Source organism: Callorhinus ursinus, unplaced genomic scaffold (assembly GCF_003265705.2).
Source record: "Callorhinus ursinus isolate GAN/ISIS: 27379988/994484 unplaced genomic scaffold, GSC_fseal_2.0 scaffold26, whole genome shotgun sequence".
Classification (NCBI taxonomy): domain Eukaryota; kingdom Metazoa; phylum Chordata; class Mammalia; order Carnivora; family Otariidae; genus Callorhinus; species Callorhinus ursinus.
The window spans coordinates 14240865-14268792 of record NW_027397088.1 but is presented as its reverse complement, the minus strand read 5'-3'; the positions used below and the strand labels follow the sequence as shown (position 1 = coordinate 14268792).

At 41.3% G+C, this 27928-nt stretch overlaps 1 protein-coding gene across 2 annotated transcripts; it reads left to right on the top strand.

Moving 5' to 3' along the window:
- Nucleotides 1-27928, top strand: MCUR1 (mitochondrial calcium uniporter regulator 1). 2 transcript variants are annotated; one of them, XM_073877598.1, is made up of 9 exons: nucleotides 1-536; nucleotides 8412-8549; nucleotides 12023-12126; nucleotides 12976-13077; nucleotides 15816-15857; nucleotides 16556-16627; nucleotides 21134-21187; nucleotides 23360-23474; nucleotides 25609-27928. In XM_073877598.1, exons 1-9 carry the CDS (start codon nucleotides 107-109, stop codon nucleotides 25620-25622), a joined length of 1071 nt encoding a protein of 356 aa, XP_073733699.1. In that variant the 5' UTR covers nucleotides 1-106; the 3' UTR covers nucleotides 25623-27928. The 2 variants fall into 2 exon arrangements, with proteins under 2 accessions (XP_073733699.1, XP_025746834.1); XM_025891049.2 differs by lacking the exon at nucleotides 25609-27928 and adding an exon at nucleotides 24158-24232 and having other exon boundaries at nucleotides 4-536.

The following is a 27928-nucleotide window of genomic DNA, read 5'->3' as shown; positions in this document are numbered from 1 at the left end:
GGGCGGGCCCGGCGCCACCGCCCACGCTCGCTCCTGTCGTCGGACTCGGGCCGGCGCGGCGCGCGAGCAGCATGAGCGCGCGCTCGGGCCGGTGACCGCCGTGGCGATGGACCGCGGCTTCGTCGCGGGCGGGCGGCCGAAGAGTCCGCCGGGCCGCCGGCGGCTTCTGCTCTTCCTGCCGTCAGGCAGCTGCGGAAGTCCGGGCGGCCGCGGCGTCTCGGCGCGCCACTGCCTGTCAGCGCTGTCCGTGGGTCTGGGGGCGCTGCGGTCTCGTGGTCCGGCGGCCCGCGGCGGCGCGTCACGTGCCTCCCCGCTGCTCCTCCTCCTGCTCGTGCCCTCCCCGCGCCTGGCCGCCGTCGCCCCGCGCCGGCCCCTCGCGGACCCGGAGCGCTCGCGCCCGAGGCCCTCCGTCCCCGCGGCCGGCCGTGGCGGCGCGGGGAGGTACCTGCGGGGCCTGGCCCCAGGCATCGCCTGGGCCGCCGGCGCCCTCCACCTGTGCCGCGGCCGAGTGGCCGCCCTCACTTCGTCCAGGAGAGGTGAGGCCCGCGCGGCCGGCGGGGAGCAGGGGGCTCGCCTCGCGGGGCAGGGGGCGGGGCCAGCTTGGGCTTTGACCTTCCGGGCTGGGCGGGTGGGGGAAGCTCGGCGACCCAGAGGTCGGGTCAGCCTTGGTCGCCGGGCTCCTCTAGGGCGTGGAACGCAGGTCTGTCTGCCCCCGCCCTGGTGACCCGGAGTCCTGGGCACAAGCGTGTGGAGCGCAGTTGGCCGGGATGCCGGGAGGGCCGTGCGCGCTGGGCGGGGTGCTGGTGCTCGCCGGGGTGTGGAGCCGCTGGGCGGGCGCCGGTGACGCGCCCCTCGTGTCGCCACTCGGGTGCGGGCTGCTGCGGGGCTTTTGCGAGATTGAGGAGCGAAGCTCTAGGAACTACAATTTCACTTCCAACTCTAGTGGCTTTATTAACTCATTGAACACTAGTTGCCTGTTCTGTGCTTGGCTGGCGCTTTTCTGGGTACTTGGCATATATCAGTTAGCAAAATCTCGGACGTACACTGTAGCAGAGGAGTTGATGTAGGTAGATCGTTATAATTTATATATACACATAGGATTTATATATAATCTATGTACTGAAGTGATAAATACCGTAGGAAAAAAATGGAGGTGGTAAGGGTTAGGAAGTGAGGCCGCCAGCAGTGAATTTAAATGGGGTTAGCAGAATAGTTTATGCTGAGAAGGTGGCATTGGATTAAATACTTGAAGGAGGTGAGAGCAGTCACTGCCCTGCATAAAGATTAGGAAAGTCTGAAACAGGCTCAATGTATTAGATAAGACATTGTTGATGAAAATATCATTTGGGGTAATCTTTATCAGCAAAGGGCAAAAATATCACTTTGGGTGGTCTGTCATATCAATCAAAAGCCATCAGTAACCACACTGATGGCTTTTTTTTTTTTCATGTTTTTCTTAATAGACATGCCCAGTAGACGTTGACTGTTTCTAAAATATAAAAATACCCTCGGCTGGGGAAGAAACTGATTGGGAGGGCAAACAAGTGAAGGAAGGAAGCTTTACATACAAAGAGTGGGGAATGAGTGGTGAACTTTGCCAGTGTTCTGCAGTAATTATGAGTTAGAGATGATTTGGTCTTTATTTCGGTTCTTTTGTCTTTTGTTGCTCTTTTTTTTTTGACAAGCTGGGGATTTGTGATTTATTTTCATCTCCTCATTCAAGACTATGGGGCAAAAGGGAAGAGTATTCTTTCTCATGAGTTTTCGGGTTTTATCAGGAAGGTGGTACTATTGGATTAGGCTCAGGATCTCATTCTTCACAGAGTGAGGACAGATGCATAAATATGGGGAAACAGCCAAGACACAGTTAAGGAGCGACCATCAGCCAATGAGTTTTGTTCCTTTACTTCCAGCCTAGTGATTTGTTTGGTGCCAGCGTTCTCAGTAGGGCTACTGAGACTTAAGGATGTTGTGAATAGCAAGTTTGTACTTGGTTTCCTCCTCCGTTCAAGGCTAACTTTGGGCTTCTTTTGTGTGTGTGTTCTAATAGCCTTTTGATATCCTGAAGGTCCCTCCAAAGGAGAATTACGCATTGCACTTTAACATAGCTCAGTTTATTTGCTTCCTGGTTATTAGTGGGAATTCCTAGTTCTTGAGCCTCACTTTGTTGTCACAATAAAGGAGGAAAAATGAGTCAGAGGTGTTCTAAATGCCAGAGTATTGCTCCTCCTCAGGCTTCGCCCTTTGACAGAAGGCAAGATGGCATTCAGCTTCCATCAGCAGGGGTTGGCCTGCCAAGTGAGAAGTGGCCAGCGCTTTTCTCCACTTTTCACATGACAGTACATATTTTGTTGAAGTAAACTTGCAGTTGAAATGAATTCCAGTTGTTTTGGATGAGAAAAAAATCTGCAGCATCTGAATTGGAATTAGCTCTTGTTTAGAAAACAGTCATGACAGTTTATTTTTGGGATGTATATGTTGTGTGTGTGTGTGTGAGAGAGAGAGAGAGAGAGATACGTTTTAAATCACACAAATGATTAATTTGTTCTTAGAAACAAGCAATTTGGTACTAGAAAAATCCCATCACTCTTCACCAGCCAGTTCTAGACTCAAATGTTTTCAAGCTCTCTGATCCATGGGACAGTTGAGCACAGTTTAAAAAGATGGGTGGGTTAGCCTTTAGAGAGCCCCTTAAGAGATTTGTTCATTCATTCATTCACCACCACTGTTTCTCAAGCTAGGTCTGTTCTGTGATCAGGCAGACATTTGGAGTCTCTTCAACCTGGAGGCCAGTTTTGTCTCAGGACTGGGGATAAAGAATGAAAAAAGAGGGACCAGATTTAACTGAGCTAATTTATGTAAAAAGGGAAGATCATAGGTGAAGAGGTGGATTTCAGATTTTCTTTTCTAGACCATCTCATGATCCAGATTACAGAGTTCTCTTACAAAATTATTTCTGGCCTGCAGTCTGCCAGGCCCTCTGCTAGATGCTAACAATGTGAAAATGACTAAGACTGACTGCTCTTGGGATGTTTGGACTAGTAGATGATACAGATGTGGAAACAATATGGTAAGTACTGCGATAGAGCTGTCTGAACTGTGCTGCGAACACAGATAAGGAGCAATCAAGGTGGCCCTCTGACCTGGGTGGAACTAGCAGACCGAACCACTCAGTGTAGCATAATGCCCTGCCTGGAACATAATGTTTGCTTAGCAGATTGTAAAATTAAACGGAGAGGGGTAAAATGATGCTTAAAATTGGCCAGTCGAAAAAGGGGGGCAAGCCAGACTTAAGGGTGGAGTACCAAGGTATGCAAGTACAGGACACAGAATAACTTAGGTGGCTGGAAAGAAAGCTGAAAGGGTAGGTGTGGGCTAAATAAGGACAGGCTTTGTATTTGTGTGCCTTGCCAAGGACCTGATACTGTAGGCCAGCGGTTCTCTGAATATAAGGCCTTTTTTTTTTTTTAAACCATTTAACTCACACATACATATAACAGTTGTTGGATTTTATATTTTGTCAGTCTGCAAACAGGGCTTGGTACAAAATGATTGGATTTCTTAATACTTACCTTGACACTGATTGTGACCTTCTTTTCAAGGTGGGAACCACTGCTGTAGGCTTATAGACAAATGATCTGTAGGGTTCTGTCCATGTCACATTTTTTGCTTACATGCAATTTCCTTTAGAGTGCTTAGAGGTGAAGGATTGACAATAGGAGCTGATTAGCTGAAGTATCTTTCTGGTTACTTAGGGGATTTACCTTAGGGGATTTTCAAACTTTGAGTTAGTAGTGACTATTTTTTCTTCTACCACTCTTCTACACACCTGGCATCATAGAAAAGTAAGGACAAATATGTAGCAAAATTTTCATATAGCTATGTTTATTACATTTAAATGAAAAAAATTTTTTAAAGATTTATTTATTTGAGAGAGAGAGAGAGAGAGAGCATGAGAGTGGGGAGGGTCGGAGGGAGAAGCAAACTCCCTGCGGAGCATGGAGCCCGATGCGGGACGCGATCCCGGGACTCCAGGATCATGACCTGAGCTGAAGGCAGTCGCTTAACCAACTGAGCCACCCAGGCGCCCCTAAATGAAAATTTTTTATTTTATATTGTCCATCTCTTTTTTTTTCTTCTGTTGTCCAAATGTCTTTTATAGTATGATTGTAATAGTAAGGAGCTATTGTGTTTAAATGTCCTTTCTGGACAGAATTACTAGTTGGCATTGCAGTTGTTACATATTTTTTTTAAACTATTTTTATGGTTCATGAAATACAAAAGCCAGAGAACCATTACCATGCTACCTTCTTCAAATGAGCACCTTGAAACAAGTTTACAAAAGAGTTGGATCTGTGGCTAAATGCACAGAAATTCATAGGAAAGGTTAACATACAAATTGTTAGAACACATCTCTCTAAAGATAGACTTTTGTAGAGACATCACAAAGAAAACTATTGACCAATACCTCTTATGAATAGAGACAAAAATCCTCAACAAAATACTCAGCAAATCAAATCCAGCAATATGTTAAAAAGGAGTATACATCATGACCAAAGGGGATTCTATCCCAGGAACAACAGGCTCGATTAACATCTGAAAATCAATTCCTGTACCACACCATATGTAAAAAAAAAAAAAAAAAAAAAAGAAACCATGTGATCATCTCAAAAGACAAAAGGAATTTGGCAAAATTCAGCACCCCTTCATGATGAAAAGCACTTGACAAATTAGGAATAGAAGGGAACTGCCTCACTGATGAGGGACATTTGTGAAACACCCACAGCTAACATCATACTTAATAGTGAAGGATGAATGCTTTCCCTCCAAAGGTCAGGAGCAAGGATGTCTGCTATCACCAGCCATGCAACATTGTACTAGAAGTTCTAACCAGGGCAAGACAATGAAAAGGAGGAAGTAAAACTATCACTGTTCACAGGTGACATGACCCTGTACATAGAAAACTCCGAGGAATTCACTAAAAAACCCTTAGAGCTAATTAACAAGTTCAAGAAGATTGCAAGGTACAAGATGAACATAAAAAATATAACAAAAAGTACAAAAATCAGTTGCATTACTCTACACTAGAACAATCTAAAAAACAATTCCCTTTATAGTAGCATCAAAAAAAATAAAGTACTTAGGGATAAATTTAACAAAAAACTCAGAAAACTTATGTGATTAACCACCCTTGAACAACACAGGGCTGAGGAGTGCCAACTCCTACACAGTTGAAAATCTGTGTATAACTTTTAACTTCCCCAAAATTTACTAATAGCTTACTGTTGGCCAGAAACTTTATCATAACAGTCAGTCACTTAACACATATTTTGTATATTATATGTATTATATTCTGTATTCTTAGAATAATGGAAGTGAGAGAAAAGAAAACATTTAAGAAAATCATAAAGAAGAGGAAATACCGTACTGTAAAAAATCCATGTATAAGTGGACCCATGTGGTCTAAACCTGTGTTCATGGGTCAGCTGTACTATGTGAAACCTATATAACATTATTAAAGGAATTAAAGACCTAAATAAATGGAAAAACATCCCATGTTCATGGATTGGAAGACTTTGTACTCCCCCCAAATTGATCTATAGATTTAAAACAATCTCTCAAAGTTTCAGGTGGCTTCTCTGTAGAAATTAATAAGCTGATCCTAAAATACATATGGAAATGCAAGGGACTCAGAATGGCCAATGCAATCTTGAAAAGGAATAAAACTAGAAGACTCCTTTCCTGATACAAAAACTTAAAACAGAGCTAAAAGTAATCAAGAAAATGTGTCACTGGCATAAAGACAGATATAAATCAGTGGCATAGAATGGAGAACCCAGAGATGATTTATAGTCAGCTGATTTTTGACAAGTTCCAAGATAATGCTGAAACAACTGGATATCCACACGCAAAAGAAGTCGAACCCTCATCTCACACTACATAAAAGTTAACTCAAATGGATCAGAGACCTAAAAGTAAGAGCTGAAACTGTAAAACTCTTAAAAAAAAAAAATTGGTGTAAATCTTTGTGGCCTGGAATTAGCCAGTAGTTTCTTAGATATGACACCAAAAGCACAAGGAACAAAAATAAATAAATTGGACTTCGTTAAAATTAAAAACTATTGTGCTTCAAAAGGCACCATCAGGAAAGTGAAAGCCAGCCCACGGAATGGGAGAGAATATTTGCAAATTATATATACGATAAGGAACTTGTATCTAAAATGTATAAAGAAGGGCGCCTGGGTGGCTCAGTCAGTTAAGTGTCTGCCTTCTGCTCAGGTCATGATCCTGGAGTTCCAGGATCGAGTCCCGAGTCCCACGTCGGGCTGCCCGCTCAGTGAGGAGTCTCCTTTTTCCTATGAGCCTCCCCCTTGTGCTTTCTTTTCTCACGCTCTCTCGCTCTCTCAAATGAATAAAACCTTTAAAAAATAAAAATAAAATATGTAAAGAATTCTTTTTTTAAATATTTACTTATTTGAGAGAGAGAGTGAGCAAGCGAGTGAGAGAAAGCACCAGCCAGGGGAAGGGCAGAGAAGCCGACTCCCCGCTGAGCAGGAAGCCTGACCCAGGACTCTGGGATCATGACCTGAGCCTAAGGCAGACACTCAAGCGACTGAGCCACCCAGGTGACCCTAAAATGTATACAGAATTCTTAACAACCAACTCAATAATAAAAAGATAACCCAGTTTTTAAAAAAGATTTATTTATTTATTAGAGCATGAGCAGGAAGAGCAGAGGGAGAGAGAATCTTAAACGGACCCTGCCCTGAGCTTGGAGCCTGATGCGGGGCTCGCTTTTACAGCCCTGAGATCACTACCTGAGCTGAAACCAAGAGTTGGTTTCAGGTGCCACCCAGGTACCCCAAAAGATAACCCAATTTTTTTTAAATGGGCAAAGGGGGGGCGCCTGGGTGGCTCAGTTGGTTAAGCGACTGCCTTCGGCTCAGGTCATGATCCTGGAGTCCCAGGATCGAGCCCCACATCGGGCTCCCTGCTCACCAGGGAGTCTGCTTCTCCCTCTGACCCTCCCCCCTCTCGTGTTCTGTCTCTCATTCTCTCTCTCTCTCTCTCTCTCTCTCAAATAAATAAAATCTTTAAAAAAAAAATAAATGGGCAAAGGGTCTGAAGAGATGTTTCTTCAAAGATATACAAATGGCCAATAAACAGTGAAAAGACGCTCAACATCATTAGGCGTCAAGGAAGTACAAATCAAAACTGCAGTGTGCTATCCCTGTGTTTATTGCAGCATTATTTACAATAGCCAAATTATGGAAGCAGCCCAAGTGTCCATTGATAGATGAATGGATAAAGAACAGGTGATATATATATATGTGTATATATATATACACACACCACACACTATTATTCAGCGATAAAAAAGAATGAAATCTTGCTATTTGCAATGATGTGGTAGAGCTGGAGAGTATTATGCTAAGCAAAATAAGTCAATCAGGGAAAGACAAATAGCATATGATTTCACTCGTGGGATTTAAGAAACACAGGAACAAAGGGAAAAGATGAGAGACAAGCTAAGAAACACTCTTAATTATAGAGAACAAGTAAGTAAATACCTAGTTGAAGAGATACCTAAAAAATAATAAGTAAATTGCAATGGGATACCACTTTATACCCACTAGGATGGTTATAATAAAAAAGACAGGCAGTAAATGTTGATAATATAGAGAAATTGGAACCCTCAGACATTGCTGTTGGGAATGAAAAATGGTGTAGCCACTTTGCAAAATAGTCTGGCATAACCTCATAAACATAGTCACTGTATGATGCAACAATTCAGTTCCTGGGTATATACCCAAGAGAACTGAAAACTTGTTCACACAGAATCTCATACACAAATGTTCCCAGCATCATTGTTCATAGCAGCCAAGAAGTGGAAACAACTCAGATGTCCTTCAACTGATCAGTAGGTAAGAAAAAATTGGTATATTCCTAAAACAGATTCAGCAAAAAGTTATAAAGTGCACATAATTATAAGGTGGATGAACCTTGAAAACCTCACCTAGGTGAAAAAAAAACAGTCACACAGTACACATCCCTTATGATTCTATTCATGTGTAATGCACAGAGTAGGCAAATCCATAAAGACAAAGTGGATGAGGGGTTGCCTGGGGTTGAGGGAGTAGGGAGATTGGGGCATGATCGCTAAAGGGTATAGGGTTTCTTTTTGGGATGATGAAAATGTTCTAGAGTTGATTGTGCAGAAGATTTCAGAACTCTACAGTAAAAATCAAATCGAACACTTAAATGGGTGAAGAAATGGGTGAATTGTATGGTATGTGAATTTCATGTCATAAAGCCCCAACCAGGTAGGCTTTTGAGGTATGCCATATTCCTTCATGGCTTTTCTTTACCATCAGATCCTGTTTTGAGCCTAATTGTCCTTTACATTCTAGAGCTGAGCCTCTCTGCTGGGAGCCTGCAGCTGGAGCGCAGGAGAGATCTGGAGCACAAAAGGAGAGATTTCACCTCCTGTGGGAACAAGAAGCTCTACTTTGACACCCATGCCTTAGTGTGTTTACTGGAAGAAAATGGTAATCCTTTCGTGGGTCACTCGGAAAAACATTTAGTTCTCGTGATCTTATCTAACTTCTGTTTCTCTTTGGCGTTTAAGTCTACAGATAACACGCTTTTGGTCAATCTCTGGTTTTTTTTAAGTTCTTATTTTTTGTTTAAGGACATTTTTGCTTCCGCCAGTATAGTTGAGAGACTTTTTGCACACATTTTTCTTTGTCGGTGAGAAGTGTATTTTTATAACATCCCTCCGGAGGTAGAGTGTTACAGATAAAAATTTAGACACAAGTTAGCAAAACTCAGGAATGGTTCTTATGACACCTGCCTGACGCACAAAGTGGTAGTTTTGTTACCGTGCATGTTGTGTGCTTTTAAAATTGTTACGAAATGAAAATGTTGCTGAGCAGCAATGGCTAATAATTTCAGCTTGTGTTTTTTTTTTAATAGTCCAACTAATATTTTTCCTTATTGCTGTTAATTTATGTAAAAGATGCTCTAACATATATGACATTTATTGAAGGTGCATTCGGTGCATAGGTAACGTGCTCATTGCATCTCCTCCAGGCAGATAGACCGAGGCTAGTTTTCTGTATTGTGACTCTTCACGACGCCATAGCTCTTTCTCCAGCTGTGCGTGTTCGTATCTGCAGAACTAACGCTGTAGCTGTGCTTTGCTTGCCCAGGGCAAGCGGATGGAGTGGGCTCTGTGCTAGCACTGGGGAGTTAGAAGCTCTGGGTTCAAGCTCCGCCAGGACCCAGCTGCAAAGCCAGGCAGTTCTCTCGTCCTTCCCAGTTTCTTTTTTCTTCTTTTTTTTAGATTTTATTTATTTATTTGAGACAGAGAGCGCACGAGCAGGGGGCAGGGGCAGAAGGAGAGGGAAAAGCAGGCTCCCCGCTGAGTGTGGAACCCATCGCAGAGTCAATCCCAGAACCCCAAGATCATGGACCTGAACCGAAGGCAGGCGTTTAACCGACTGAGCCACCCAGGCACCCCATCCTTCCCGGTTTCTATCTCCTCATCTCATCAGCAGGGTGGGCACAATAAGAATTCCAAAGATTCCTTTGAGTATTAAAGGAAATACAGTGTACTTGAGTGCACTTTGGAAAAACTGTTAAGTGCCGTATCATAATTTTCATTGCTTTCCTTCTCAAACTTGAAACATTAGGCCTTTTTCACCAAAACTTCTTTCAGCTCAGAATTTAAAAAAGAAAAGTGGAATGGAGAAGAGAGGCATCAGAAATTATGTGGATAAGCAGAAGTCTTCCTGCTTTTCCCTTTTTTCTGTGGACCTTGTATTTTTGCATTCAGAGTAACCCATTGTAAAAAGCCACATTCGAGAGAAGGGGGGCGTTTCACTCCACACTAGGGTTGGATGAGAGTAAGGGAGCATCATGAATCTTGTTAAGTGGCAAGATGGCGGCAGTGGGCTCGAGATGGCCCCCCCAAAAAGTCTATTTATTTACTTTTGATAAATAAAAATTGTTCATGTTTAATGTTTAAAGTGTGATGTTTCGACAGACGTACTTCCTGCTTTTCTTGATTTCAAACCTTGATGCATGAGTCTTCGTGTATCTCAAGACTGGTGTCGTGAGGACCCCACCGAAGTGTAGGGCATGAGGCCTCTTAAGTGAACGATGAATCTAAGATGCGGCAGGGTGAGGCCTGGAAGGACCTGTCCAGGAGCACTCCCACCTTCTGTCCTTGTCTTCTCTAGAGCTACATCTCCTGCTTCACAGAACTTCTGGGGTGTCTGTAATCTCTCTAACCCTGATCGTGTCTTGTTCTCTCGTTCCTACAAAGCATTATTTTGTATCTGGTAACCCTTTAGGTTTTCAGGCCTAACTTCTACTTTTTCTTATGCCTTTCTCTTCCCATAGGTAGTTATAAATGATAAGGCTGTGGAGTTTATTATCAGCCTAAGTTCTCCTCTGGTCTCTTTTTCTTTTCTTCATAATTGCCAAACCTAACTATGTTTAACTATGAACGCTTCTTCATAAAGTTTTAAAAATTAAAAGACACATTTTCATTTTCAAAAAAATTAGGAAGGCAGAAAAGAAACAGGAAAAAATATTCTGAATCCCAGTACCCTAGAGCAAACCAATGTAACAGTTTGGTGGGTAACCTTTTGGATGATTTTTCTAGATGCCGATGACCCATATGTTGAAAATCAAAGGATTTTGAATAAATGAAGGGCGTAGGTCTTTGGAGGTCTTTTTGTCTCTTTTAAATCTTTGTCTTTGTTTCTTAATTATAGTTAGGGGCCGCCTGGGTGGTTCAGTCCATTAAGACTCTTGATTTTGGCTCAGGTTATGATCTCAGGGTCTTGAGATTGAGTTCCAGGCTCCATGCTCAGCAGGGAGTCTGCTTGAGATTCTCTTTACCCCTCTCCTCTGCCCCTCCCCCCCACTCGTGTATGTGTGTGCACGTGTGAACTCACTTTCTCAATAAAATTTAAAAAAATTATAGTCTGTGCTTAATCTTATCCAAATTGTATCAGTTACAGTTTTATTCAAACAAATGTGCCTTTAATTACTAGAATCAGTAGATTCTTCTGTAGTTCTTATGGATGGAAGTATTTAATAGAAAAAAATTACTTTCCAGGGACTTGGTTTCAAGCATTTTATTAGAATTTCTAATGTGAAATATAAATTACTATCTAAAGTTATTTGTTTATTTACAATTTTATTTTTTTATTTTTTAATTTAAATTCAGTTAATTAACATATAGGGTATTATTAGCTTTCTAGGTAGTACTATCTAAAGTTATTGAAAGTAGTAACACTGCTGAGTTAGATCTTTCAATTCAGCATCATTTACTGAGTATCAAAGAATATATTTTTTTCCAGCCTCGTCCCCTCTGTGCAAGTGACCGAAGAGACTTGAGGAGGAAAAATAAAAGAATGGATTTTGCCTTTTAACATCAGATAAATTGACAGCTAAATTACTAGTTATCTTTATATGGTCAATGATTTGATGGCTTTATGCTGGATGTGAAATAACTGAGCTTTCCTACTTAAGTAAATTATTCCTTACTAACGTGTACATTTTAAAATAAGGAAATCACATGTATGGTGATTAACATAATAAAAATAAATAAGGAAATCACGTTATTTTGGAAAATTTAGGCCAGGGGGAAGGAAATAAAGATTACCTAGAATCTTTGTTAAGTTACAGTAAATTGCATCTGTAATTTTGATCTTGCTTTCCTTTCCTTGACCCCCACATTGCAGGCTTCCTCTACGTCATGAGACATTCTCAGGAAATACGACTTTTTGCAGCTAGGTAGGACGGTAGAGGACACCAGCCCGGCCCTTTATCTTTACATGAAAAAACAGATATGTCATGCTTATCCAGAGTGACAGACACATCATAGCCTAGGACTCCAGTCTTTCTGAATTCAAACATTTTCTCCCCTTCTGTGAAGGGTTTTTTCTCTTTTTTCCCCAACAAATGGAGTCTCCAGAGTGTGATTATCTTTTGTGTGTTTGCTTAGGGTTCTCCACCCAGCAAGCAGAAATCACTGTCTCTGCATTGGTCAAGATCACGGACGCCAACATGGATATTGTCTACAAGGATATGGTCACCAAGATGCAGCAGGTTAGCTTTGTTGGGGGGAGTGGTAGCAAATTTAAAGTCTAAAGCTGGGATGTTATTTGTAATATGTATTTTTGGATAATACTCCACTGAAAAGCATATAGTACTTTTTTAAAAGATTTTCTTTATTTGAGAGAGAGAGAACACAAGCAGGGGGAGGGGCAGAGGGAGAAGCAGACTCCTTGCTGAGCAGGGAGCCCGATGCAGGACTCAGTCCCAGGACCCTGAGATCACGACCCAAACCAAAGGCAGACGTTTAACCGACTGGGCCACCCAGGCGTCCCAAAAAGCATATAGTACTTTTAACCATAGTTGAGAGACAAATGATTCCAGTGTTATAAAAAAATTTTATTCGAGGGGCACCTATGTGGCTCAGTCGGTTAACTATCTGACTCAATCTCAGCTCAGGTCCTGATCTCAGGGTTGTGAATTCAAGCCCCACGTTGGGCTCCTCACTGGGCATGGAGCCTACTTTAAAAAATATATTTATATTTTTTTCTTTTTTTGAAGCTCTTTTGTCAGCTGTTGCAGAGTCATGTTGGAAAACTCAACTATGCTTGAAAATGACCTATTCCAGTCCACCATACTTAACAAAGGGAGATGTGGCTGGAATTACAGCAGTGTGTTCTTGAGCTGCTGGTCTTCAGACTGCCACCCTTTGAACTGGCTCACTTGATGATACTGGACTGGAGTCTTTATTCTTTTCCTTTCTTCATTCTGGAATAGAGGATGACCTTGCTGAACCTCTCTTCTTGTGTCCATATTCTCCTCGTTTCTCACTAAGATGATTCCGGGTAAGAGGCAGACATCCTAGGCCAGCCTAGGTTATATGTTTTGTTTTTTTTTTCCTAGGAGATCACCGTACAGCAAATAATGTCTCAGATTGCCAACGTGAAAAAAGATATGATTATTTTGGAGAAGAGCGAATTTTCAGCCCTCAGAGCAGAAAATGAGGTAAAACTAAAGAGCCAGTCATATTAAGATGCTCACTATCGAGACATTGAGACATAAATGCACAGACCAAAGGGCACAAGTTAGATGTGTTTTCACCAAGTGCCCACCAGCAGGTCACGAAGTAGAGTATTACTGGCACCCCAGAAGCTTGCTAATCCCCTGACAGGAAGACCGCTATCCTGACCTGCGTCACCGTTGACCAGTTTTGCCTTTTCCAGAACTACATCTGGGAGAATCCTGTGGTGCGTCTTACCGTAGATCAGTCTTGCTCATTGTCGGTAGTAGTATATGAATGTGCCACATTTTTCTGCTGTGATGTACACTTGACCCCTGAACAACACGAGTTTGAACTGAACAGGTCCACTTACACAGTTCAGTAAATGTTTTCTCTTCCTTATGAGTTTCTTAATAACATTTGCTTTTCTCTGGCTTACTTTATTCTGAGAAGATGGTGTGTAACACATAACATTCAAAATATGTGTCATGTTACCGGTAAGGCTTCTGGTCAAAGGTGGGCTATTAGTAGTTGAGTTTTCGGGGAGTCAGAAGTTACGTATGGAGATTTTTAACTGGGCAGGATCAGTGCCCCTAGCCCCCTGCGTTGTTCAAGGACCAACTGCATATTAGAATTGTTTCCAGCTTTTGGTTATCACAAAGTGCTGCTGCAAAATATCCCTTGGTTTCTTGTTTTTTGTTTTTTAATTCAATTTAGTTAACATACAGTATATTATGAGTTTCAGGGGTAGAATTTAGTGATTCATTACTTACATATAACACCCAGTGCTCATTCCATCAAGTCCCTTCCTTAATGCCCAGCACCCAGTTCCCCCATCCCCCCACCCCCTCCCCTCCAGCAACCCGCAGTTTGTTCCCTATGATTAAGAATCTCTTATGGTTTGCCTCCCTCTCTGTTGTTATCTTATTGTATTTTTCCTTCCCTTCCCCTGTGTTCATCTGTTTTGTTTCTTAAATTCCACATATGAGTGAAATTATGGTATTTGTCTTTCTCTGATGAACTTACTTCACTTAGCCTAATATCCTCTAGTTCCATCCACATCATTGCACATGTATCCCTTGGTTTCTAAAGTGTGGCGTAGAAAAATTGACAAGGCAAGAAACAAATGCTGGAGAGGTTGTGGAGAAAGGGGAACCCTCTTACACTGTTGGTGTGTAAGTTGGTGCAGCCACTTTGGAAAACAGTATGGAGGTGCCTCAAAAAGTTAAAAATAGAGCTACCCTATGACCCAGCAATTGCATTACCAGGTATTTATCCCAAAGACACAGATGTAGTGAAAAGAAGGGCCCCAATGTTCATAGCAGCAATGTCCACAAGAACCAAACTGGAAAGAGCCGAGATGCCCTTCAACAGATGAATGGATAAAGAAGATGTGGTCCATATACACAATGGAATATTACTCAGCCATCAGAAAGGATGAATACCCAACTTTTACATCAACATGGTTGGGACTGGAGGAGATGATGCTAAGTGAAATAAGTCAAGCAGAGAAAGCCAATTATCATATGGTTTCACTTATTTGTGGAACATAAGGAATAGCATGGAGGACATTAGGAGAAGGAAGGGAAAAATGAGGGGGGGGGAATTGGAGGGAGAGATGAACCATGAGAGACTCTGGACTCTGAGAAACAAACTGAGGGTTCTAGAGGGGAGGGGGGTGGGGGGATGGGTTAGCCTGGTGATGGGTATTAAAGAGGGCACGTTCTGCATGGAGCACTGGGTGTTACATGAAAACAATGAATCATGGAACACTACGTCAAAAACTAATGATGTATTGTATGGTGACTGACATAATAAAATTAAAAAAAAAAAGTGTGGCATAGGGTTCAGCATTGAAGTAAGTGCTCTGTTTGCATCCTTCCTTTTATTTCCAGTCCTAGCTAAAGTCTCATAAAGGAAGTCCATTTATTAGCAGTTCGTCTTAGTCCTGTGAGAGGCCTTCTAGCAAAAGATGCCTTTTGCTAGAAAAGAGTAGTTTGAAACTTATATTTGCCCGTGAAATTGGCTATTTGAAGGCAGAATTTGTTAAAAGAAAAATTGAAGAAGGTATTAAAGACAGCAGGGCCTCTGGAGGCAAACGTGTATGTTAAAAACAATTGTTACTCGGGCGCCTGGGTGGCTCAGTGAGTAAGCGTCCAACTCTTGATCTTGGCTCAGGTCTTATCTCAGGGTCATGAGTTCAAACTCCGCATAGGGCTCCACGCTGGAGAGCCTACTTAAAAAAAAAATTAAACTGTGTTACTGATTTTATGTAACTTTTCGGATGAATTAAAACTGATCTCAGGATAGGCGCATGCGTTGTTCTTTGTTTTTTGTTTTTAAGATTTTTAATTTATTTATTAGAGAGAGAGAGACAATGAGAGAGGGAACACAAGCAGGGGGAGTGGGCGAGGGAGAAGCAAGACTCCCCCTGAGCAGGGAGCCCGACGTGGGGCTCAATCCCAGGACCCTGGGATCATGACCAGAGCCAAAGCAGACGCCTAACAACTGAGCCACCCAGTTGTCCCAGTAGGCGCATGTGTTGTAATACCGTCCTGGCATGACAGATAATCATGTCTGCTCCTAAGACTTTTCAGCTCATGTTTCATTCTGAATGCAGCTAGAACTGTGTGCAAAAACATGTTCTAATGTATGTTTATTACAAGTTTTATGTATTTTTTTCTAACCTTCTAGCCATATCCTTGACTTGTTTTCGTGTTGTTTTTTTTTAATGTGTTTTTAGAAGATAAACGTGGAACTACATCGGTTAAAACAACAAATAATGGTGAGACCCTCACTCCTCTTTGCATGCTTGTTGGTGGTTACATAAACATAGTAATAAATACAGTGTCAGAAGTTCTTTAGGTGTTCTTAAAAACGTAATCCTATGTTAAATAGTTGTGTAATATGTCTCAAAAGTATGCACTGAAAGATTTAGCTGAGAATAGTCAGTGAATAAGTTGGTGATGTCTGTAACCAAATTCATTAAGAAAATTGTGTTCTAGGATGAATGAAGTCATCTTTAAATTAAAAAGTGTTGAAGTTGCCCCATATGGAGCCTTTAGGTTCCGTTAGAACAGACTGGCTTTAGAGAATTTCATGTGATTTCAAAATGCTGACTAGTAGCAGCTGTTCGATTTCTCTTTTTTTTTTTTTTAAGTGGAAAGGACATGGATGTTAAGGAAGAAAAGATTCTGACAAGTGTTAAGAAAGAAGGCTTTATTTAAACCAGAATTTCATATTTTCCTTCTTTGAGTCCATCTCTGCTTTCCAGAGTTGTCCAGGGAGCAGCTTCATAAATTCCATAAGGAGAGTTCACTGGGAATCTCGAGGTTAAAAGCAGCAGTAACCCACTCTGGACTGACTTGAGTATAAGCAGGGATTATTTCTATATATGACTGAGAAGTCCCAGGCTTCACATCCCAGGAGGGTTTCCATTTCTCACTTGGGATTTCTTTCTCTCTTTGTTTGCCCTCCTGCCAGGATGAAGTGGTCAAAGTCCGAACAGATACCAAGTTAGACTTCAATCTAGAAAAGAGCAGAGTGAAGGAATTGGTATGTTCCTTTATTATAAACAGAGTGTGAATTCATCTCTTTGCAGGATGGAATGCTCGGTCCGGTCTGAATATATAGACAGTTCACCAGTACTGTTAAACATTTACCTGTGCGTCATTGTTAGACACAGTTTTCCCTATAATTGTATTCTAATTTGATGCTTTCAAAAATAAAATGAAAATCTTGGGAGGCACCTGGCTGGTTCAGTTGCTAGAGTGTGTGTGACTCTTGATCTTGAGGTAATGAGTTCAAGTTCAAGCCCTACATTGTGTAGAGATTACTTAAAAATAAAACCTTTAAAAAAATTTAAAAAAAAATTAAACTCGGGGTTCCTGGGTGGCTCAGTCCTTTAAGCGTCTGCCTTCGGCTCAGGTCATCATCTCAGGGTCCTGGGATTGAACCCGCATCGGGCTCCCTGCTCGGCGGGAGGCCTGCTTCTCCCTCTCCCACTCCCCCTGCTTGTGTTCCCTCTCCTGCTGTCTCTCTCTCTGTCAAATAAATAAAATCTTAAAAAAAAAAAAACTAAACTCTTGGTCAAATCAAGTTTGAATCTCATTTTATTTCAGAGAGAGAGAGACTAAATTATGTGTTACTTAGACATTACAAAAGAAATCAAACCCAGTCTCACCCTATGTCATCTAACTTCAACCTCCACAGGTCCAGATTTTTCAGAAGTTAAGTTGATCATCTGTCTTGAATAATACTAAATTAAATTCTACACTGAAATTCAAAATTAAAAAAATATTTCCATAGTCTTTTTTAAATTTTAAATAGAGAAATCTTAATGACTTGATTACATTGTTTTGAAATGCAAATTCGAAACAATTTTTTAAGTTATATTAAATTGAAATTTTTAATTAGGAAAAGTACTTCTGTACATTTGTTACCAAAAAGATCTCAGGAGGGGCACCTGGGTGGCTCAGTCGATTGAGTGTCTGCCTTCGGCTCAGGTCATGATCCCGAGGTCCTGGGATCGAGCCCTGCATTGGGCTCCCTGCTCAGCGGGAAGCCTGCTTCTTCCTCTCCCGCTGCCCCTTACCCCTGCTCATGTGTGTTCTCTCTCTCTGAAATAAATAAAAATCTTAAAAAAAAAAAGATCTCAGAAATACAGGTTGTAAGTAAGTAAGCGGAAGGGTACTTGCCCCTGTGGGATCATGTACAGGACCCAGGAAAGCCGTGCAGATAGCGTTCTGCTGTCCTTGCTTTTTAAAAAATAATACATAGAAGTACTATTTTTTCCCCTCAGAGTTTGCACAGCAACACTTTTTTTTTCAATTCTTTATTCAGTTATAATTGACGTATACAGCATTACATTAGTTTCAGGCGCAGAGCATAATGATTTGATACTTGCATACACTGCGGAATGGGCGCCACCGTCAGTCTGGTTACCGTCTGTCATCACACATAGATACAAAATTTTTTTCTTGTGATGAGAACTTTTAAGATTTATTCTCTTAGCAACTTTCAAATAGACAGTGTGGTATTATTCACTGTAGTCTCCATGCCCTGCATTACGTCCTAGGGCTTAACTAACTTTACAGCTGTAAGTTTGTACCTTTTGACCCATTTCACCCACCCCACAGCTCCCACCTTTGGCAACCACCATCCTGTTCTCTGTATCTGTGAACTCAGGTTTTTTGGGGATTCTTTTTGGTTTTGGGGGGGTTTTTAGATTTTAGATTCCACACGTAAGAGAAGAGAGATTGTACAGTATTTGTCTTTCTCTTATTTCACTTAGTGTAATTACTCAAGGCCCATCCATGTTATCACAATTGGCAGGATTTCCTCCTTTTTTATGGCTGAGTCATATTCAGGTATATATGTGCCCCACATTTTCTTCATCTCTTCATCCATCAGTGGACACTTATATCTTCCATGTCTCAGCGATTGCAAATAATGCTTCGATGAACATGGGTGTTCTAATAAAAATAATGTTGAGTTGCCTCTAGTGACTTTTAACCCATCTATTTTCTTGTTCAGGCTTTATTTGAATTTGATAGCAATAGTTAGATACCTTCTTTATTCTTAGAATAATGAGAAATAGGCCATGTGAAGCATCTTTTACTAACATGGAACTGGATACATGTGTAGAAACTGAGTATGCACAGTTTTTCATTGTCTTCTGATTTTTCAGTTTGCTTTTAACCAGAATGTGCTGCAATGATAAATGAAGCTAATACTGAAATTCAAACAAGTACTTAACTCTACTTTGGAACCACCTCTGGATTTCAAGAGTTAAACTGAGCTTTGTTGTACAAAATCATTATTCCCATGTCACCTGTCTCTCTTGTCTCAAAACCCCCCCTTTTTTTTTTTAAAGATTTTATTTATTTGACAGAGCACAAGCAGCGGGAGCTGCAGGCAGAGGCAGAGGGAGAAGCAGGCTCCCCGGTGAGCAGGGAACCCGATGCTGCGGGGCTCAATCCCAGGACCCTGGGATCATGACCTGAGCCGAAGGCAGATGTTTAACGGACTGAGCCACCCAGGTGTCCCTCAAAAAACACTTTTCGACCATAAAGATTAATTCACCTAGTATCACTAAAATATTTAACAGTTGCTAGCGTATGATTAGTCTCTAGAAAAGGAGAAACTTTTTAAAATTAGGATGAATAATATTTTAATGCGGTAGTAAAATATTTAAATTAACATAAAATCTCGGACAGATGAAATACCCAAACTTTAAGATAATTACTAATTTTTCCTCTTGCCTCGGGTGTCAGGATGGCTCTGCATAGCACTGTTATTTAGAATTTTAAATTCAAATTCGTCTAAAATATTCTTTTTTAACCATATTAACATTTTTTTAAAATTTAAATTCAATTAATTAACATATAGTTTATTATTAGTTTCAGGGGTAGAGTTCAGTGATTCATCAGTCTTACATATTTCCCAGCGCTCATTACATCACGTGCCCTCCTTAATGTCCATCACCCAGTTACCCCATCCCCCTACCCCCTTCCCCAAGGAGGAGCGTCCTTATGGGTTGTGTACTTAGCAAAAAATCTGAATGCACTTGATTTAGGAAGATGCCCATAGTTAAGGAGGATGTGGGACTGATGAACATGGGTGAGAGCCAGTGAATTGATGGGATTTACTAACCTAGCTGAGAAGTGGTTCTTGGTCATCCTAAACTCTGAAGGACAGGGCAGTAGTACGTATTCTGTGTGCATTGGTAAGGAGTTATGTGACCCTCCCTCTCCTTGTTGAATACAGTTCTGTTTAAGTTCTATAACTGGTGGTGCTTACAGCCAGTTCAGAGCAGTATGGCCTGTAAGCCGCTTGGGGGGTGCAGGGAGATGGACTCCCATAGGTGTGATTTTAAAAATCACAGCAGTGTCAGGATTTAGGCTTTTCTTTTCCCTTGTGGACGAGTCAATACTGACTTGGTGAAGACGGGAGTCTAAGGGTGTGTAGAAAAATCCAGTCCGCCCTGCCCTCTTGTGGCCATTCGATGCATAGCTCTTTCCTCATCTGAAACCCTGTCATTTACAGACGGAGAGGAGCGTTCTTTGGTCCTGGACTAGTCCTTGGTTTGGGGTTTTGGGTTTTTTTCCCCCAATTTTGTAAAAAATTAAAAAAAATTTTTTTTAATTTCTGAGCAATACTGTTTTTATAGTCTAGTCCCCTGGTAGTTCCAGGGGAACATTTTATAGCTAGAAAGTTTCTAGATATTTAAGCCTTAATTTTCTCCGCTATCACAGTGTTAATTTAGTGAAGAATTAAATGCTAATTTTTCATTTAAATTATAGATTTTCATTTGCTCAGTTAAATCCTAATGCCCACTGCTAAGAAGATGTCTGATTTTGGTCTCAATTCAACAAAATTGCATTAAATCTTTGCATAAACATTAAGGCGAGATACCACTTTGATTCTGAGTAGTGCTAGTCAGTTCCTTTAGTACTACTGGATTGTGACACACCGGAGTGGATTGTTGTTGTTTAATTAAAACCAACATGTGATGGTTTAGTGCATTTCTTGTACCGGTGTATTTATAATTTATCTTTAGGCAATGTCTATGTCACATAAAATATTCCTTGAAACTTTTTTTCCTCAACTTTATAACGTTCCCAACTTTGTCTAAGCCTCAGGTAGTGACCAATTTTGTGATTGCGATGGGTTAACTCCCAAACGAAATTGTTCCCCACTTTTTTCAACCCTCTCAAAGCCAAAAAGCATATGGACTCAACAGCCATGCAAGTTGGTCCCCAGGAAATGCTGTTACACTAGTGGGAGGGGCCAAATGGCATCACAGCGAACAGATGACAAGAGCAGAAGAGAGAGGAGAAGGGTGACAAAGGGAATCCTGTACTGGAGCAGTGAGTGGCTAGAAGTGAGAAACTTCAGAAAACACATCTAAAGGAGAGGGGCAAGTAGGCTGCTTGATTCCAGAGGTGATGTCTAGTGTCCTGTATCCTTGGAAGTACAGAATATTGGAAGCATCAGAGAAGGAGAGGGAGGAAGGAATAAATCAGAATCTGACCTATGTTACACGTTTGTTTGTTTCAGTACTCGTTGAATGAAAGGAAGCTGCTGGAAATGAGGACAGAAATGGTGGCATTGGTAAGAAATGAGACTACTTTTCTTGGTCACTGTGTTCATCTTGGCTTCATCCCATGCATGCTTACTGTCCTTTGTAATGATGTGTTAATGGGAGGGGATGCTCAAGTTTTGTGTCCTAGGGGGGTGTTTTTTTTTTCATTGTGGTAAAGTACACGTAAAATTACCAGTTGAACCATTTTTAAGTGAACGGTTCAGTGGCATTAAGTACATTCATATCCTCGTATAACCATCACTGGCGTCCATCCGCAGGGTTCCTTACATCTTGTAGACCTGAAACTACCTGTCACACGCTCACTCCCATTCCTTCTACCCCAACCCCTGGCTGCCTCCATTCTGCTTTCGGTCCCTGTGAGTGTGCCTGCTCCAGGGACCTCATAGAAGTGGACTCATACCGGATTTGTCCTGTGACTGGCTTCTTTCGCTCAGCTTAATGTCCTTAAGGTTCATCCATGCTATAGCCTGTCAGAAGTTCCCTCCTTTTTAAGGCTGAATAACATTCCATTTTACGGGTAGACCACATTTGGATTATCCTGTCAGTGGACACGTGGGTTGCCTTCATCTTTTGGCCATTGTGAATAATGCTGCTGTGAGCGCGGTTGTACCAATATCTGTTGGACTCCTTGTTTTCAGTTCTCCGGGGGTAGGTACTCAGAAGTGGAGGATCCTAGAATTTTTTTGGCACTTAATAGAATATTTGTTTATCTTAATGAAAGTTTAAATTCCAGTGATTGAAGAATAATAAGGAATGGTGGTTTTTTAAATTATTTTTCGGACTTAATGACCTGCTATACTTTTTTTCCATCTTCTATTACCTGGGACCTCCAAAACTTGCAAGACACTTACATCAGAGAATAGTAGAATATTCCTCTGGAATACTTTTCTACTCATCCTTGTTCATTACCAGGATTGTTAGCCATAAGGAACTACATACAAGTGATCCTTGAACAATAGGGAGGTTAGAGACCCTCCCCCATAGTCAAAAATCTGCATATAACTTTCAACTCCCCAGGAACTTAACTACTAATAGCCTACTGTTGAACGGAAGCCTTCCTGATAACATAAACAGTGAACACGTATTTTGTATGTTATGTGTATTGTACACTAAAAGTAAGCTAGAGACAAAATGTTATTAAAATCATAAAGAGAAAATACATTTATAGTACTGTACCGTATCGAAACAAATCAGGTGTAAGTGGACCCATGCACTTCAAACCCACATTGTTGAAGGGTCAATTGTACTTACTTGTCCTAGGATATTTAGTGAATTATTTTTATGCATTAATGAAATATTACAACCCCTTTATAACATCAGCCAAACTCACCACCCTTAGGGGTTGGTTATGTATGTAGTTTAACTGTATTATATTTGGAAAAGAACACAAATAGGCCTTTGGTATAACCAAGCCTCATACTAATAAAATACTTCGTGTTTGGGAACTATGAAAGAAGAAAACCTTAAAATGTGAATAGGAATTGTGTCAAGGCAAACACTGTTGCTTTTAGAATATCTAAGATTGCATTCACTATTTATTTTCATTTTTTTTTAAGATTTTATTTATTTGTCAGAGAGAGGGAACACAAGCATGGGGAGTGGCAGGTAGAGGGAGAAGCAGACTTCCTGATGAGCAGGGAGCCCCATGTGGGGCTCGATCCCAGGATCATTGGACCATGACCTGAGCCGAAGGCAGACACTCATACTTCTCAACAGACTGAGCCACCCAGACGTCCCTGTGTTCACTTCTTAAAGCAGTTTTTGTATACCTCTCATCGGGAGGAACTTAGAAAGATGAGGTACCTTTATAGTCTTTGAGAACAGACTGCCTTTTAACTTTAACCTTGATTTGTAGAGCAATCTATCATTTACAGAAGCTTTACATACATTATCACATTTGATTGTCCTGTGTGAAGGCAGGGCCAGTGGTGTGTGTTTGTTTTTGGGTTTTGTTGAGTTTTTTTGCTTTTTTCAAATTAAAGTAAACAGGCCCAGAGATATTCAAGGCCCTGACCAACACAACATAACATGAGAATAGTAGAACTAAAGCTAAAGCCCACGTCTCCTTAATCGTACCCGATCTTTCCCTGGCAGGGGAGGGCCTGTAGGACGGTGGGAGCCGAGGGGACGGCAGGTGGATCCAAAGTGGTTTAATGCTGTGAATCTCTTTGTTCTAAAAGCATGCCCAGCAAGATCGTGCTGTCACCCAGACAGACAGGAAGATAGACACTGAGGTCGCAGGCCTCAAAACCATGCTGGAGTCGCACAAGCTCGATAACATTAAGTATTTAGCAGGTAAGCTCTTTTGTGTCTAGGTAGTTCAAACACGCAGAAAATAAATGAAATTTGGAAAATAAGTCAAAGACAGATACTGCGTTTCATTGATTCTAACACATTTTTTTCACATTTTAACATCCCTGAAATTAGAAGGCAGGTTATGATTTCTGATAGATCAAATATCATACGGTAATCGGTAGTTTTTTTTCCTTAGTAGTAAAATGATGTGCTTTACAACCGGTGGAATCTTAAGCTTTATAAGATACTGCCATTGAACTGTAGTTACTTGGAATTTTTTTTTTTTAGTGAAATTCAAGATGATATTTTATGGATGGAATGAAAGGCTTTCGAGTTGTGATCTTTCTGCTTCAGTTGGTGACACTCCTTGTAAGGAGTTATTTTGGTTTTGCAATTTTTGAGCCAAAAGAGGGATCACAGAATTTCTGACATTCATTGAAAAGTTTTGTTGAATGTTGGATACAGTTCTGCTTTGAAGATGGTGATTGCAAGGAACAGGGTTTTTTAGTGGGCAGGTGTCTCGTGGAATGTGGCCCATCAGCCGGTGATCTGAGTTTCTTGTGTGTGTTTCTCTGTTTGGTGGGTAGGTGGATCAGCACCTGTATGTTTTCTTAATAAAAAGTTGTCCTTTAAGTAACTGTTAACACAACTAATACTTTGCTCATTTTTTTTTCTTCTTACAGGATCTGTATTTACGTGCCTAACAGTAGCTCTGGGATTTTATCGCCTGTGGATATAATAAAGTGTCTATTTAAAGAGATCCCTATTGTTTTGCCTTAAGAATACCAGATTGCTGTGCCTCTTTTCCCCCCCTCATTTCCAGATTTTAACCCTAGTATTGACTTAACATGTGTTATTTATTTTATGCAGATTATGGACATATAACGAAGGAAAGAAGTCATAATGATTCCTTTCGTCTTTTCTGTTTAGTTGCCTTTGTACCGCTGAGTGGTGGTGGACAAAATCCGGAGACCCCACTCAGCCAGACCAGTGAACTTGGTCTAACCTCTGGGACATATCAACAGTAAATGTTTATATAACTCTCTACAATTTTCAGTCTTCTGTCACATAGAGGATTTTGGGGGTCTCCATTTAAAAGGCACAACGGCTTCACCAAGTGCTGAACAGTCACTGAAACTAAACCAAGAGCACCAAACCCTCTGTCCCTCTGACCCAGTCCTTCCCCTCGGCCAGTCCCCACATTAGGGTGCTGTGTTTCAGCCCCAGTGGGTTGATGTGCTAATGATTCACCTGTACTGCCCCCCTAAAGCAATTATTTTTCCCTTAATTTCCATTGTCTTAGTAAGTTATTGTCACGGTCATTTTTCTTGTGCCTTCCAGCCAGAAAATCTTGTTGCCTAATCAAGTTTTGTACTCATTACAAATGGGGACTCTCTTTTTACCTCTCAGAGTGCTAGATTTCTCTCCCACCCGCTCACTTCATGTGCGCCCCCCCCCCCCCCCCCCGGCTCGAGAACTGTAACCATACTCCACAGGCAGCATTCCCTGCCTATGAAACTTGCTAAGTCTTGGCATGGAAATCTGCTTCGGTTTGTGGGACAAGCTCTACTTGCTTCTGGTCTTCATCTGCTTTGTATATAAGAGAGGCACTCAGTTTTCCTTCAGCAATATTTAGATAGTGTATGCACTTCTTACAAAAGTCTTGAATGAATATGCCTTTGCGCATTACAAGCTTGGACTGCAGGCTTTAAAATTAGAGAACTGTCATTCCAGGTTATCATCTTAAGGTCGATTCCTTTGGTTGTTAAAGACATTCCCGTACCTACCTTACTTCTATTTTTTAAAACAAATAAATCCCTAGATACAGCTGGGATTCTTTTAGAGGAGCACATTCTCATGTTATTTGAATGACTGGCGTGGGAGAGAATACGCATTTTAAAAACAAGGACATGGAGAGCCTGTTTTTTGTTTTTCTCCGCATACACGCATGTGCACTTAATCCGGTACAGTGGAGAAACCACAAAGGCACTTGTTGATCGAATTGGTAGGATAAATCATCCATTGTCACTGTTCTAACCGCACTGGCAAAAAAGTTACCTTTGTCCTTTGGATGTCGTTTCTAAACTTCAGAAAATTTAAGTCATTGTCTTTTTTTTTTTTTTTTTATGTTTAGCACAAAGCTTCTGAACTCCAGATGAGCCTGAAAATCAAGTTCTTTGGCATTAGTGGTATCAGTTTCAAAGTGAATAATGATTTGTCTTCAACTTGATCCAGAATTATCGGGGCGCCTGGGTGGCTCAGTCTGTTGAGCCTCTGCCTTTGGCTCAGGTCATGATTCCAGGGTCCTGGGATCGAGCCCCACATCAGGCCCCCTGCTCAGTGGGGAGACTGCTTCTCCCTCTCCTGTTTCCTCTGCTTGTGCTCTCTCTCTCTCTCTCTGTCAAATAAATAAAATAAAATCTTAAAAAAAAACCCCAAATTATCTCAACTGCTTCATAAAATACTGTAGCCATTTGTGCTTCCCTTTTCAGAGAAGGATCCCCAGAAAATACTGCACATTGAGCAGTCGCCTTAAGTATTAGAGATTTAAGTAAATGACATCCCATTAAGACCACATTTGCAACTACTTAATATAGATAGAACTATGGTTAGTAAGAGCTTGGAGAAAGGGCCTGGAACACAGACATGCCTCCAAAATTAAAAGAATCCCCAGGAGGAAAAAGCACTGTATGCAATTATGTTTCAAAGCAAACACTAACTTGTACAGGTTAAAAACAAGCAAAGTGACCTTACTTCCTGATAAAATATTTTTTAAATAACATTCAGTGGGGTGGCACTCTGATCTGCCAGAAGTATAAATGGCATTCCTACTGGTTTATAGCGGGCTGCAGCAGTCACTTAATTTGGGCCTTGGATTTTGGTGTGTAGTCTTTTGCATTACAGAACAGACTCCCCGTACCCGCAACCTCGGGAACAATGAACTCGCCTTTTGGTGGCTTGGGTTGCATGCATATATGGAGGTTAGGAAGGTTTGGGACTGTGTTCCCTTTGGTCAAATGCATTTTATTTGAAAAGCATATGAGCCAGAAATACAAGCATACCCTTCCCCCTGCTGGCTGGCCCCAACTTCTGTGACCAGCAGAAGCACGCTGGGACTGGACACAGTGGGACAGCTTCCTGACTAGCCTGGTTCCGAGGGATTCTGATCGCTTAGGAACTTAGGCTGTAGCCTAATTTCAGAAGGGGGAAGATGCCTGGCACAACTCCCAGCTAACCCATGTGGTAGCACTTGGGAAATTAACCAGAGCCGGATACTGCAAATGTACTCCTCTAGGCACAGGTGCCTTTGCTACAAATGCCCAAAGCAGGACATCAAATGGACAGAATCTGGATTTCCTTTCCATCCTTGGGGGGGGGGGTGCCTCTGCATTCCTACACTCCTCTCCCCTTCCCTTTGCTTGTTTAAAGAGCCTCAACTCCAATTCTCCCTCCTTTCCTGTTCCATTAATAAGCAAAACCTGTCTGTACGGTGTTTTACAGGAAACAGGATTTTGATTTCTGGCTTGTTCTTATTCCTTCAGCTGCTTTTCTAGCTTAATATCTAACAAAATGAAATCTGAGTGTATTCATTTTTTCCCTTAAGTATGCCAAGTACCTCAGTTGAGAAGTCAAGTTCAAGAAGAAAGGCTTGGCTCAAACCAGACATCTTGCTGGAATTTGTCTCAGAACGCTCTAAAAATAAAAAACCCGAGCTGCAGAGAACGTGTCCCTGCCTGGGTTATGCCCGGCTCAGCTTTTTCCTCTCTAGCTGTGCTGTGAGTGTTGTGAGCTTCCCTCCCGTTCCCGGCCTCCAGCCGCCTCCATCACTGCCTCTGCCTGTTACTTAACCGAGTCAGCATGGGCGAGCGCTCCTCCCCCCCACCCCTGTGATGCTCTGTCGATATGGTTGGCATCGTTTCTGAACAAATATCGCATAACTCATGTCCGGAAAACTTTGGCTTTACCATATGTTTATCAAATTTGTGGCTTTCCGGACACTAAAGCAAAAACATGTTAAACAGAAGCCATTTATTCTTGTTGTACTCTTTATGTTTGAGAATGTTTAGCCTTTCACTGGAATTTTGTTTTGAAAATACCTGTCTTCCTACAGATTTACACTCATGTTCTTCTGATTATAACCTAAATCAATTTATTAACTGTTTTATCACTTAAGCGAATAGTCAATTACATTTTGTTATATAATAGAGTGGGTATAATATTTTTATTATTGAAAATAAAATAGTTCTTTCTATGTGACTACTATACCTTTCATTCGAATTATTCAGTGAATTGGCAAATTGAGAAGAACTGCCTGCACTGTATTTTACTGTTACTCCCTCCATTGTATATGACAACACTGGTGTATTATAAGAAAACCTAATACCCTATTTGTATAGACGATAACTTTGAAAGTGCTTACTTGAGTTACAAAATAAATTTTTTATTCAAAAGAA

Excerpts from the sequence above, each read along its gene's own strand:
- MCUR1 (XM_025891049.2), top strand. The coding sequence starts at position 107 with ATGGACCGCGGCTTCGTCGCGGGCGGGCGGCCGAAGAGTCCGCCGGGC. Across the intron at positions 537-8,411 it reads CCTCACTTCGTCCAGGAGAG|AGCTGAGCCTCTCTGCTGGG; the intron begins GTGAGGCCCGCG and ends TTTACATTCTAG. Across the intron at positions 16,628-21,133 it reads AGAGCAGAGTGAAGGAATTG|TACTCGTTGAATGAAAGGAA; the intron begins GTATGTTCCTTT and ends TGTTTGTTTCAG.